General features: G+C 47.3%; 2 protein-coding genes and 1 long non-coding RNA gene across 3 annotated transcripts; 2 read left to right on the top strand and 1 right to left on the bottom strand.

Moving 5' to 3' along the window:
* Window positions 1-586: 586 nt before the first annotated feature.
* Window positions 587-4,253, top strand: LOC123445085 (TPR repeat-containing protein ZIP4). The gene is made up of 5 exons (XM_045122015.1): window positions 587-2,072; window positions 2,160-2,349; window positions 2,431-2,463; window positions 2,547-3,167; window positions 3,273-4,253. The coding sequence occupies exons 1-5, from the start codon at window positions 778-780 to the stop codon at window positions 4,011-4,013; spliced, it is 2,880 nt and encodes a 959-aa protein (XP_044977950.1). The 5' UTR covers window positions 587-777; the 3' UTR covers window positions 4,014-4,253.
* A 98-nt stretch (window positions 4,254-4,351) lies between these two features.
* On the bottom strand, window positions 4,352-11,418 carry LOC123445087 (beta-hexosaminidase 3-like). The gene is made up of 14 exons (XM_045122016.1): window positions 11,102-11,418; window positions 10,940-11,014; window positions 10,332-10,367; window positions 10,144-10,255; window positions 7,739-7,809; window positions 7,483-7,613; window positions 7,158-7,223; window positions 6,614-6,714; window positions 6,357-6,416; window positions 6,229-6,262; window positions 5,986-6,084; window positions 5,850-5,909; window positions 5,379-5,629; window positions 4,352-4,686 (listed from the first exon to the last, which is right to left on the bottom strand). The coding sequence occupies exons 1-14, from the start codon at window positions 11,402-11,404 to the stop codon at window positions 4,520-4,522; spliced, it is 1,566 nt and encodes a 521-aa protein (XP_044977951.1). The 5' UTR covers window positions 11,405-11,418; the 3' UTR covers window positions 4,352-4,519.
* Window positions 11,419-11,650: 232 nt separating this feature from the next.
* On the top strand, window positions 11,651-12,492 carry LOC123445088. The gene is made up of 2 exons (XR_006631051.1): window positions 11,651-11,743; window positions 12,029-12,492. It is a non-coding gene; the product is annotated as an uncharacterized LOC123445088 (long non-coding RNA).
* Window positions 12,493-12,774: the final 282 nt, after the last annotated feature.

Here is a 12,774-nt window from a genome sequence, read left to right as displayed (position 1 = left end):
GTGTAGTATGTATATATAACATTCAATATAAAATACGCGAATGTAAAATGGCAAATGTAAGGCCTTGCTTGGAAGCAGTGTAAATTTTTATCAGCCGTAATAGTTTACATCCGTAATTTACTGGTGACACGTGGTTTACGCCCGTATAACTTCATCCCACCGAAAGCTGTTTGGGAGGATGAGCCAGCTCAACGCCGTCGGGTAGAGGAGGCTGGAGGAAGAGACTTTGCCGGCGACGACGCCTCGCCTCCTCCCCATCGCGGCGCCTCACTTCCTCGCCAACTCTTCTTGTTCACAGAGAATACAGAGGAAGAACACATATGTGCTGGGCGGTGTGTCAAATACCGGTGTAATCCAGATGTATCCAAGAAAACCGGTGTAATTTTTACTGTGGGAAACGACGTTCCAAATAAGATTTGACCCTGGCCCTTATTTTTTTACAGATGTAACTTTTACGGAGCGGTTTTGGCAGAAATACGACGTCCCAAACGCAGCCTAAGGCGTGTCCGGTCAATGTCGGATGTGTCCGCGGGGGTTTGAAGGACTAGTCCATCAAGAGTGTAGATGCTCTAACATTTGATCCAAGTAGAAGAACTCTGATAAACGGGGGGACGAGGAGAGGAAGGACCGGCACGGTAGAAGCAATTCAAATTTCGTGCTCTTCCTCCTCCCGTTCTCGAACCCTCCCTCCCCGTTCCCCGTTCCCCACGCCTCGCCTCGCCGCTTCCCGCCCAAATCCGCCCAATCCCGGCCGCCGGAACCCTAGCCCCCGCCGCCATGAAGATCTCCGAGCTCTCCCCGGAGTACCACCGCCCGCCGCCGCACGCCGGCCACCTCACCGACCTCGCGCGGGTCGTCGCGGACGTCGAGCAGTACGACACCTCTGACCCCGCCCCCCCGGAGAAGCTCGCCGCCGACTTCCGCCGCGTGCTCACCAACCTCGGCTCCGCCGCCTCGTCCCTCACCGACGCCTGCCGGCTCCAGATATGGAAGCTGGCCACCCGCCTCTGGAACGCCGTCGTCGACCGCGCCAACTCCGCCGCGCTGGCCCGGGGCCCCTCCGCGCGCGCCGCCGAGGCGGAGATCAGGCAGGCGGCGCCGGAGCTCCTCCTCCTCGCCGGCTGCCCCGACGAGATCCACCTGGCCGCCGCCAAGACCGCCTCCTTCTTCCTCCGCGCCGGCCAGGAGTGGCTCGGCCTCGGCCGCGTCGACCTCGCCACCGCCTGCTTCGAGAAGGCCACGCCGCTCGTCTCCGCCACCGCCACGGAGGAGGAGCGGTCCGTCCTGCTCGACCTCAACCTCGCGCGGGCGCTCGCGGCGTCCCACGCGGGCGATCAGTCCCTCGCCGTCGCGCTGCTCAGCCGGTCCAAGCCCCTCGCGTCCGCGTCCCCCAAGGGGACCAGATCCCTCGCCGAGGGGTACCTGTCCGTCGGCGAGGCCACGCTCTCCGCAAAACCATCTGACCCCGCCGTCGGAGCGTCCAGCCTCCTCACAGAAGCGCTAGATCTCTTCGAGAAGCTGGCCTCCCCCTCCCCCTCCCCCTCCAGCGCCAGCCCCAAGACCCCAAATCTCAATGAGCAAAAGGGTCGATGCCTCCGCTATCTCGCCCTCGAGCGTCTTGAAGCCAAGGACCACGAGGGCGTCCTGCGCTGCATCCAGGTCTCGAGGGCTTCAGTAGGGCTGGCGGGTGAGCACCCGAGCGTGGGGTTCATGGCGCTGCACGCCTGGCTTGGTACCGGGAACTTGGCGGAGGCCGAGAGGGAGCTCGAGAGGATCATGGCCAACGCCAACGCACCAGAGAGTGTATGCGTGGGGGCCGCTGAGGTGTACCTTGCCTCCGCGGGACCTGAGGCTGCACGCAAGGTGCTCGTTGCGCTTGCGGCACGTTGCCGCGCAGGAGGTGCAGCTGCTGCTGTGAGAGTGGTGACCAAGGTGGTTGATGGTGGCATCAGTAGCGCTGGCCGCGCAAGAGCGATCGGTGAGCTCGTGTCGGATGAGAGGGTGGTCGCACTGTTCGATGGCCCGGCCAACACCAGTCACCGTGGAGCAATGCATACACTGCTGTGGAACTGGTCTGCACTCTTTTACACAAGTAATTTTACAGCATTTTTATGTACAGATGATTTCTTGCTGGGGCTGACATTTGGAATATGGGACAGCGGTGTCGAGCATTTCAACGCAAAGAACTACGATACATGTGCGGACTTGTTTGAGAGGTCGATGCTTTATCTATCCCGTGAAGAGGGAAGCAGAGCCCGACGAGCACAATGCCTCCGAGTCCTTGCGGTTTGCTATCTAGCCCTTCAACGTCTGGATCGAGCACATGAGTTTGTCAATGAGGCTGACAAGGTATTGATCACTCTCCTCATCATTTCATTAAATAATCTTGCCTGTTGCTTCTTATGATTGGTTCAAAATGTGTATCTGTAGGTGGAACACAACGCCCACTGTGCCTTTATGAAGGTAATAAATACAGTATACATGCTAATTCTTCAGGGGTCTCATTTAACTCTGGTATTGTTTGCTAACCCAGAAGAATTGTGTAGATCAAAATTCATCTTCAGAAGAACGACAAGGACGAGGCTATCAAGCAGATAAAAATCATGATGAGTTGCATTGACTTCAATCCCACGTTCCTAATGCTCACAACTCATGAGGCTATTGCCTGCAAGGCTGTCCGGGTAGCAGTTGCTTCATTAACCTTCCTTCTTGGTCTCTATTCTCCCGGAAAGCCTATGCCAGAGCGTGAGGTTACTGTCCTCCGCACTCTTATTGAGCTCCTCCGTCGTGAGCAAGGTACTGAGGATGAGATCCTGAAGTACTCGAGACGTGCCAAGCTACGGATGTCTGACCTTGGCGTGGAAGGCTTTTTTGGCAATGGACCTGTTGGGGCGCGTGAACTGAACTGGTTTGCAGGCAATAGCTGGAATATGGGTAGAATGGTGGCAAAGGAGCAGAAATATGACCTTAGTGCTGAGTTCTTTGAGCTTGCAGTAGAGTTCTTTGGTGGTGCAAGTAATGACGAGGCTGATGGAAATCGCCCCACAATTTGCAAAGCGTTAATCATGAGTGTCACTTCCAGGCTTAAAGCTGAGGAGCTAAACAATTCTCCCTTGTCGGATTCTGACGTTAAAAAAGGTGTTGAGATGCTCAGCAGAGCTGGCAAGGTAAACATGGGGTTTGAAAAATACCAAAAGTTACCCCTTTGTGTGTGTTCTAAAGTGATTTAGTTTTCTCTAATATTATTCTGATTCGGTTGTATTGGTGTGCAGCTATTACCTTCGATCTGGCCCTCAGTTTCAGTCGCCTCTGATCAGGCTGATGCCAACAACTTTCTGTTTCTTCATACCTTCTACTCCTACCAACTCCTTGACAGGATGGACACCAGCACACATCCTCAGCAGCTCCAGCTAGTCAAGAACTTCGCTTCCTCTAAAGCATGCACACCGTCCCATCTTCTCAAACTTGGAAAAGCTGCTTCTGAAGGCACCCCACCGAACCTGCTTGTTGCTGAATTTTCCCTGAAGGCTAGCATCAAGAGCGCCCTTGCTTCTCACTCCCCAGACTACAGGGTAATCAGCTCTGCCCTAAGGAACCTAGCCTGCCTTGCTGGCTTGCAAGACTTAAGTGGTAGCAAGAGTGATGCAGTGTATGATGTATATCGACAAGCCTACCAGATCATGGTTGGACTGAGAGATGGTGAATATCCATGTGAGGAAGGTCAGTGGCTTGCAGCGAGTGCCTGGAACAAGTCATATTTGGCTAGGCGGCTTAATCAAGCTTCAGTTGGTATAAAATGGATGAAGATGGGATTAGATCTCTCTCGGCATGTTGAAAGCATGAAGCAGTATATAGCAGACATGGAGCAATACCTTGAGCACTTCCAGAAAATGTTTCATAGTGAAGCTGGTGAACATACTTTGCATGGAAAAAATCCTGATGAATGTAGTCAGCAAGAGGGGGCACCAAGCACAAGTATGTCTGGTAGCATGTCTCAGCCTGTCCTAGTATAGTATAGATGCTTCTGAACGGTGCAGTTCACAACCAAGAGATAAATAGATCATCGAGTTATGTACTTGAGTGGTTGCATATGACAGGCCAAATATTGTCTGAACTACATCTCTAGTAAGCATGTGGATTCTTTGTCGATAGTAACCATGTCTGTGAATTTAATGCATTCTGATGTGTAGGAGAGATGACTGAGTGTTTGCAACAACATTGAATTTGGGAACCTACTGGATTTGTTCAGGCAACCTCTATGTCCATTTTCTTTCAGATTTGACTAATCTCCTGATGTCCCTATCATTTTGTAGTTATACTATAGATGGCATTACCATTCAAACTATTCTAGTGGAAAATTGGAGATGGGCAAAAATACATAAAGAAGAGTAAGGACTCACTGAAATCTTCTATAGTCTACACAACCATATAACTACTTCAGATTCATAATGCTGAACTAACACTTGTGAAATGATGTGTATCCTCTTTGAATGCTACTTCAAATTTTGCTATGAATATCCTATTGCCTTACACAGGGACCAGGTTCATATGGTGCTGTACGACCATTGCCAGCTAATGGTGCAGCAGCTACCCCTCTCTGATTCAGCAAACACCTGAAGCGTGATAGTCTTGATGTGGCTGACCTGGTGTCATCAGCAATCTGCTCACGTGGACTCCACAGTCTCTCTTCAAGCCAAAGCAGTTTAAAGTATATTGGTGAGTCGAAATATGTGAAAGAGAAGGCACTGCATTCATGCACCTAATGATGAATACTATTAACAGTTGACATGACATGGACAGAAAAGGAATATCAGAATCGACAAGATTGCATATAGGTTCTGATTCTATAGCCTGTAAATCATGCTCCTAAGTAACATATTGACATATAGGTATAGCAAGATGGTTTTTGTTATGAGCATTCGTGAGGAATTAGGATGCCGCCCATCCTAATGGAAAAGTGTGAATGCAATCACCTCCAACTTATGCCTTCGATAATTGATACTGTGCTTCTTTTTTCTCTTTATAAGTATGCGACAGACCTGAGTATTGCGCACTTAGCTGATCTATTCATTTGTACGATATGGGAATAAGAATATTACACGTTTCTCAGTGTGCTCAGTTTTTTCACTCAGACATACATGGCAGATGCATATACAGAGAGGAAGCTATCATTCCAAGTATACCATTATATTGCATTTTGAATACTCTTTATCTAATCAGGCAACATGTTATAGTGTTCCTTTAATTCATGAAGGAATGCAATGTAGTTGATCATATCATATAACGAAGATAATGTTTGGATAAAAAAAATGCATGCTCCCAAGTTCGAAATATTTCCAGGCATAGATTAGGAGTCTGAAACTATTTTTATTACTTACCTGCAGCTGCTGCAGCGCGTGGCCAAATAGTTTGTTCAATATCTGATGCATCAATTTGCTCTCCCCACATGCAAACCTCACCACCAATAACCAACCGTTGCTGTTCTGGGTCGTTGATTCCTTTCAGGGGTTCATTCAGGTAAAATCCTTCCCATGTGGCATCCAAGTGATCTAGGTACCACTTATCCTGGTTGCTTACTATGCATCTCAGCCCTGCAGCAACCACTTTTGGTGCTACATCACCCCCAAGCCTGTTAATTTATGAGCATACAGGTTGTTAGTTATTGGCACCAGCAAGAAGTGTCTGAGATGCTATATCTTTCTTTACTGTAAGCATAAATGTCAAGAACAATGGTAAACTTGTATTCATGTAGTTCCTACGGTACATCGAAGATTCATCAGCGATTCTTTGTGCATGCATGTATTATTCTACAGTTTCCAGCATAGCCCTTTTCATGACAGAGGAAGTACCAGTTATGCACCACGGTTTTACGGTCCAACTTATCTCCGAAGTTGTTAAACGTTTCTTCCCTGCAAACATGGAATGGTTTCTGTTAAGTGTTAAGAATTCTATCGACCCTGTGAAATTCGCAACTAATAGGTATACCAGTTAATGACATCGTATCCATGTGATATTGCTATCTTTTGGGCTCTCAACACAAAATATCTGTATGCGTCAGACACATTCATATGGTTATTATTCAACCTGTGTGCCATAAAAAAGGATTATCATTAGATTAACTGGCTGATACAAAAAATGACTGATTTGCTTTTGCACTGATAACATGGTAAGGAAGCACATTAGGCAAAGTTATCAATTTCAAGTTTTCTTATGTTGATAAGAATGTACCATTCCTTGATGTGGGGCGTTGCAGTCCAGCAGCCTGAAAATTCAAAGGAAAGGATAAAATGGAAATAATCTATAGGCTCACTGTTTTGTAATTCTACGACAACTGTAAAAGCAATGGTTTGTCTTACTTGTGTTGACTTCATCACCTCCTAAGTGGACAAATTTGAATTTAAAAACCTTGCTAAAATCTGGAAGAAAACAGAGTTAAGAATACATTTAGACTGTTGCCTAGTATTTGCCAATAGTTACTGAAATCCAGATAATGTATTATGCACATTGGTCACTAGTTTCTTTTGGAACACACCCTCAGGACAAATGGTTTTTTGAATAAACAAATGAAGAATCTAATCCCACTGCTGCCAACAAAACTAGTATGGTTCATCACCTGAAAGAATACCATCAATAACTTTGAAGGTAAAGTTGTTACTGACATCAAGCGGTTCTCTGCAGCTATCTGATGGCCACAGTTCTGGGTAGCCAACACCCCTGAAAAAGTGCAACATCTACAACTTTCAGTCATGCTTATTGCTATGCAGACTATATAAATTAAGTTGCACAGTTGAACTCCAATAAGGTATCTTGACTCTACACTCACTGGATAAAATGTGCCTTTTTGCTACAGAAGACATCACAGAATTCCGGGCTATCTGCAAGTCAAGGTTGGTTCCTTGGCTTTGCAGTTACAAAGTTGATAATTGTTTGTGGGACATTAGTTAGCCAGCATTTTCACAACCCCTGTGTCTTCTAAACACTAATGTGAAATATTTTAATTGGTCCGACATGTTCTAGCAAACAGTCATGATTTTGTAATGTACATGAGCAAATTATCGATTTACAGTATGATCCAGCAAATGCCAACCAATTGAAGCGACTGGGAGTCAATCTTGCCTATCTCATTATACATAACTGAACAGAATGGAATGTCTTACCATGAGCGAGCATGTCCAGGAACATCAATCTCAGCCAAGACATTTACACCTCGTTTTCCAGCATATCTGCAAAGTTATAGATTAGCTACATTGCTTCTAGTGTCATAGTTTCATAACTGCGCATCTAGCTATGTGCGTATCTAAGTTAGTAGATCATTTAATCTATTATCTATGCCATTTCTTCATGCTGCAGTATTTAAACTTTAAATGCAGATGTGGATTATGATTGTAAGAAAACACACCTGTTAGCTTTCTTTGCTGTGATATAAACAAATCCAAAGGCCAAGAATTCTAATATGAATATGGAAATGAAAACAAAACGCACCGTACAATGTCGATGGCATCAGACATTGTGTATCTCTCAGAATAAGAGTATGAACCGTTCCACAGTTTTGGGTATGAAGGTATTTCAATCGGAAATGACTGCTCATCCACGATATGCCAATGGAGAACATTCTGCATGACGATAGAGTGGTATCATAATGAAAACTAATGTAGAGAAAACATGAACTCAATGATCATTGAAGTCTCAAAGCAACTTATCAGTCACACAGTTAGTATTGAATGGTTATCAGACCTACCAGTTTACTGTATGTCATTGCATCAATCACTCGTTTAATTGTTGTGAGAGGAAGATAATGCCTTGAGGTATCTGCAAGCGCCGAAGTACAAATTAGTATTGATAATCAGCAGTGCAATAATCATGAGCAGGATGGACATGTTAATAAGATTTAACATATAGTACTCCCTGTTAGGAAAGCAACTTATCTTTATTGAAGGCCCAAGGGGCATATATATATTACACATGACTTGAGGTGCAAGGAAAGTAAACATAGACCAATAAGGACTCCTAGACTAATACTAATACTTCCTAACACCCCCCCTCAAATGCAAAGCGTATGTAATAGCATTGCATTTGAAGAAGTGTAATACTAAAAAAAAATGATAATCCAAATCCGCGTCTTGAGAGTGTTGTCGTAGCATGAAGAGTCTTCAAAACTTGTCGAGTCGCCGAAGGAGATAACGAAGAGATGGTACATCAGAGGTAGACACCGCATCACTTGAAGATACAAGATAAGTATCAAGAGAAGATGGGTCAAAAGAAGATGGCACATCAGAGGAAGACACCGCATCACTTGAAGATACAACATAAGTATCAAGAGAAGATGGGTTGTCAAAAGAAGATGGCACATCAAGAGGAATAAAACATTGTGCAAAAAATCATAGTCCACGACAACCGACAGCGAAAGAAGCTCGGCGGTTAAGGCACGATGAACATAGATTGACAATGCAAAAAAAGTCCAGAAAATCCTATAGAAAACAACAAGGGCAAATAGGCCACAAAAGTTGTATAGAAAGGATCAGGACCGGAGAAAGGCTGACGGACTAAGGTATGGTGGACTCGCATGGCACGAGAAAACACAAAATATGAACGGATTTGGTGGACGCAGCGGAAAAAAAACACACATGCTAGACTAGATGCAATGTCAGCGGAAGATGATAACGAGGCCAAACAGCAGAGTTGTAGCAGCATTAATCGCACGTAAGCAGCTAACAACAGAGAGCACCAAGTAGCAGGCTAGCAGCTAGTGCAGACAACTAGACAAGCATGCAGCAGCAGCCAGCGTAGCAGAAGATAGCAGCAGGTACGCACACGGAAGCAAAGCAGCACACGTCATGCCAAGGTAGCACGCAGCAGCAACGTGCGGAGCAGAGGCAGCGTCGGCCAAGAGGAGCACCACGTAGCAGCAGGAACTGCTGCCCATGCCGAAGGCGGATGCATGAGCAGTGCAGCAAAGGGCAGCTGAACGAGGAGAGCAACACGTGAGCAGCCACAGTAGGCTGGAGGTGCAGGAGCTGTCTGGGCCAGCAACAGGGAGGTTGAGGGCAGGCACGACTGGGATCTTGCAGATTGAAACCTTCAGCGAGCGCCGGGACGTGGATGCGGAGCGCGTCCATGTCGAGTCCGAAGAGCGCGGCGAGGTAGGACGTCCAGGAGCGCCCCAGGCCGGCCGCCCCCATGACGGCCTCAAGCAGTATGTTCCCGGCGGCGAGGAACGCCGCCATGTCGCCGAGCTCGACCCGCAGGTACGAGAAGGAGCCCCCAGCAGATGGGATCTCGGCGGCGGGGTAGGCGAGCGGGATGGCGGGGCCGGCGTTGCGAGATCCGGCCTGATCTGCAGCAGCCGGGGACAAAGACCCACGGGGGCCGGCGGGATCCAGGGCCTGCGGGACCGGCTGAAGATCGGGAGCCGGCGGGAGATCGGGGATCAGATCGGGCCGGCTGGGGAGCGAGGCCGAGGCTGCGAGCGGGACGAGGGCGAGCTCGAGCGGGAGATTGATTCGGGGATCGAGCAGCAGCTCGAGCGGGAGCCCGTGCGGTTCTTCCTTCTCGATCGGGGAGGGCAGCGCGAGACGGCCAGAGGACGATGGCGGCATCGCGAGGGGAGGGAGCGTCCGGCCGAGAGGAGGTTGGTGGCGGCGCGAGATTGGATCAGCACGAGTTGCGCGTGCGAAAAAATAACCTAAAGCTCTAATACCATGTTAGGAAAGCAACTTATCTTTATTGAAGGCCCAAGGGGCATATATATATTACACATGACTTGAGGTGCAAGGAAAGTAAACATAGACTAGTAAGGACTCCTAGACTAATACTAATACTTCCTAACACTCCCTCCGTCCCAAAATAAGTGTCTCAACTTTGTACTAGCTCTAGTATAAAATTGTACTAAGCTTGAGACAGTTATTTTGGGACGGAGGGAGTAGAAGCCTATATGAGAGTTTTGGCATTTGAGGCAATTTAAATGAAGTTAGAACTGGGTTTGTTTTGTGTGGCTGCTCATTAAAAAAAAAACCTTCAGTAAAAAGAAGTAATTTCAAGGTTCTGCTTCTTCTTTTTGAACGAAAACAAGGTTCTGCTTCTAGTTAATGGAATACAATAACTGCTTGTTGGGCGAAAGTTAGATAATATCACGCTGTATCTCACCAATAAGAAGGCCTCGGTAAGGAAATCTGGGCGCATCACTAATCATCCACGGAGCTGAGTTGAGTCCAATAAGCCTTGATGTGAACTCAAAGTGACACAGTTGGCTAAATGTCTGCATTCATGAATAATTTACTGTCAGGTGACCTCAAAGAAGATTTAGTGTCCAGAAAATCACGCTAGTAAGTTACCTGTAAGGCGTGAAGTGCTCCAAAAACTGTTTGAGCCTACAAAATATTGCAAGGTGGCATCAATTATTTTTATGAACTGTATAAAGATATTTGCGGCGTTTTGTATCTTGCATAAATATGAACACATCACTCGTTTCATAAGCTGAAGAACATGCAGGGTAGTACCAATAGTAGCAATTACTTGTTGGTAACCAGGTTACAGCATTATGCGTGTCACAAGAGATGCTGGAATATGGTGAAGCACAAAACACAAAACTACCTTCATGCCTTGTGATATACTCCGTAGTACTATGTAATAACTTGCCTATTCAAATTCTATTAAAGAATTGTATGTAGAAACTGGGTTTTATCTTCATCGAAAAAGAAACTGGGTTATGTTTTGCAAAGTAAGCATGTTTAAAACACTGCTAGTAGCATGCGACTCTATGCCATATCTGAAGTCTGTTGTTTGTGTATAGAACAGGGAACTGTATGGTTTATTTCTCTGTAGGATACTCTGTCAGAGAATTATCACAAAGAAGAGAGGAGCTGCAGTAACTAGAAGGAAAGCAACCAAGTAAGTTCTGATGTCTTTCCAGAGCATTATAAAGCAATGAGCTTTCACTGACCTCAATCTGTGCATGCAATGGTTCCCCTATTGTAGGAACAGTCAGGTTGTATGACTCGTCTACCTCAAAGCCGAGCTGCAGAAGATGAACAACAAACAGAATCAGGCATTTGCAGTTCATAAGGAAACTCGCGGTTGATCAGATAAAATGAGAGCATGTTACCTCATCCCCCGGTGAATGGACGACTATGTTAACACCAATAAGCAGGGAGGAGCTTGGGTTTGCACCGTCAGCGTTGTGGTTCTGCTTCAGCAAATCAAGCATCCTCTGGAAGGCGTCCTTGAGGATGGCCTTGTCATCAGAGTACTTGCTTCCCGCCATCGACATGGTGGCGTTGTTGCTGACGTAGAGCCTCTGCGTCCCGTGGGTCACCGTCTTGGGCATCGGCCACAAGTCGATGTGATCAGCAGCTATGCAGGGCCCGATTGCCAGGAACGCGAGGAGGAGCCGCAGAGCTAGCGCCATCTTCGCGAATGGAAGAACCCGCGAGGAAAGTAGAAATGAAGGAACAGAAGGGACAATGCTTCCAACTACTGGAAGCGCGAGGCGAGTAGAAAACCCTACCTACCCTCCTCTAACTGATCTTCATTTTTTGCCAATCACTTTTGGAAGGGAATGATCATGGGAGTTTGTGCTGGGCTGCTATCTTGGGACGGAGACGGGAGGAGGAGGAGGAGCGTGAGGTGAGGAGGGTAAATGAAGAGCGGGTGAGAGTGGCGTGTGGAGGGGTCGAGGAGTGGTTAGATGGAGGGAGGAAATGGCATGGGCAGGTCCGGCGCGCACTGCATTGGTGACCCAAAACAGGTACGGACGACCAGGCAAGTAGGATTAGCTCACTACCACGGCTAATTTTGGTACGGATGGCCGGCCAAAGAGCACTCACCTGCTCCCGTATATATAGATATATAGATTCAGGTTTGTGAAAGCAGGGTTCCAAATTTCATTCCAAGTGTTCTGTAGTTTGTTGCCGTTGTTATGTCATGCTCATCCTACACATTTCTTTTTTTTTTGGGCGTGCCGTGCTTATGTTCATCTTGGGATCATATGTATTATATATATTGATTGTTTTTTTGGTTGTCTGATCTGCAGGCTCCGTGGGTTTTCTGGCTTGGGTTTGGCAGACTGGGGGAGCACGCCGGACGCGGTCAGTGCGAGGAGAGAGAGAAAGAGGGAGGGAGGGGCCGTTGGGGGTAGGTCAGGCATGCTGCTGCCACTGGGCGTTCACGCTGTCTGTCGCTCATGGTGCCGCGCTTTGAGATTCAGAGCGAGTCGTGGCTTGTTGGTGGTGGCTCAACTCCGACGGCAACAGGATTTGAGAAACGAACCATGGAAACGGCAGGAATTATGAAAGCTTTGTTTCACTTGGCTGCTGGTGCGTAACGCAGCAGGTGTCTCGTTGGAGTCCATTTTTTTTTCTAGAAACCGTTGGAGTCCAAGTGTGGTGCACGAGGTTGCGCCAGGCCGTCCAAGCTGCTCTCGCACAAAAATAAAGAGGGTTGTCACACTTGTCTTGCTCTCTCTCTCTCTAAAAAAAAACACTTGTCTTGCACCCAGTTCCAGCCCAATTTTGTTTTGCTGGGCCGGATACCGTCCAAGACGGTCTTTACCGGGCCACTGCATCGAGCTCGGCCTTTGTCCTTTGACACAATGTTACCTTGTCTCTCAGATGTCGTTAAAGGAGGAGAGCCACTAGCTGGTGGGTATCGGGAGCAACTAGTTGAGGAGTATTCACTGAAAAGCCTTCCAACGATCATTCCCATGCGTCGTTACCTTGGCGCGTTTTCAGTCGTCATCACATGTCGTGCTTTGAGCAATTTCTTTGAATTTTATTCTAT

Source organism: Hordeum vulgare, chromosome 3H (genome assembly GCF_904849725.1).
Source record: "Hordeum vulgare subsp. vulgare chromosome 3H, MorexV3_pseudomolecules_assembly, whole genome shotgun sequence".
In the NCBI taxonomy this organism is placed as follows: domain Eukaryota; kingdom Viridiplantae; phylum Streptophyta; class Magnoliopsida; order Poales; family Poaceae; genus Hordeum; species Hordeum vulgare.
The sequence above is the reverse complement of the archived record's forward strand: the minus strand, read 5'-3'. Positions and strand labels throughout refer to the sequence as shown.

What these genes read in the sequence shown, in the direction of transcription:
- LOC123445085 (XM_045122015.1), top strand. Translation starts at nt 778, where the DNA reads ATGAAGATCTCCGAGCTCTCCCCGGAGTACCACCGCCCGCCGCCGCAC. An exon ending in CATACACTGCTGTGGAACTG is followed by an intron (nt 2,073 to 2,159) that starts GTCTGCACTCTT and finishes AATATGGGACAG; the next exon opens with CGGTGTCGAGCATTTCAACG. An exon ending in TTGTCAATGAGGCTGACAAG is followed by an intron (nt 2,350 to 2,430) that starts GTATTGATCACT and finishes GTGTATCTGTAG; the next exon opens with GTGGAACACAACGCCCACTG.
- LOC123445087 (XM_045122016.1), bottom strand. Translation starts at nt 11,404, where the DNA reads ATGGCGCTAGCTCTGCGGCTCCTCCTCGCGTTCCTGGCAATCGGGCCC. An exon ending in GGATACGATGTCATTAACTG is followed by an intron (nt 5,910 to 5,985) that starts GTATACCTATTA and finishes CCATGTTTGCAG; the next exon opens with GGAAGAAACGTTTAACAACT. An exon ending in ACGCGCTGCAGCAGCTGCAG is followed by an intron (nt 4,687 to 5,378) that starts GTAAGTAATAAA and finishes TTTGGCTTGAAG; the next exon opens with AGAGACTGTGGAGTCCACGT.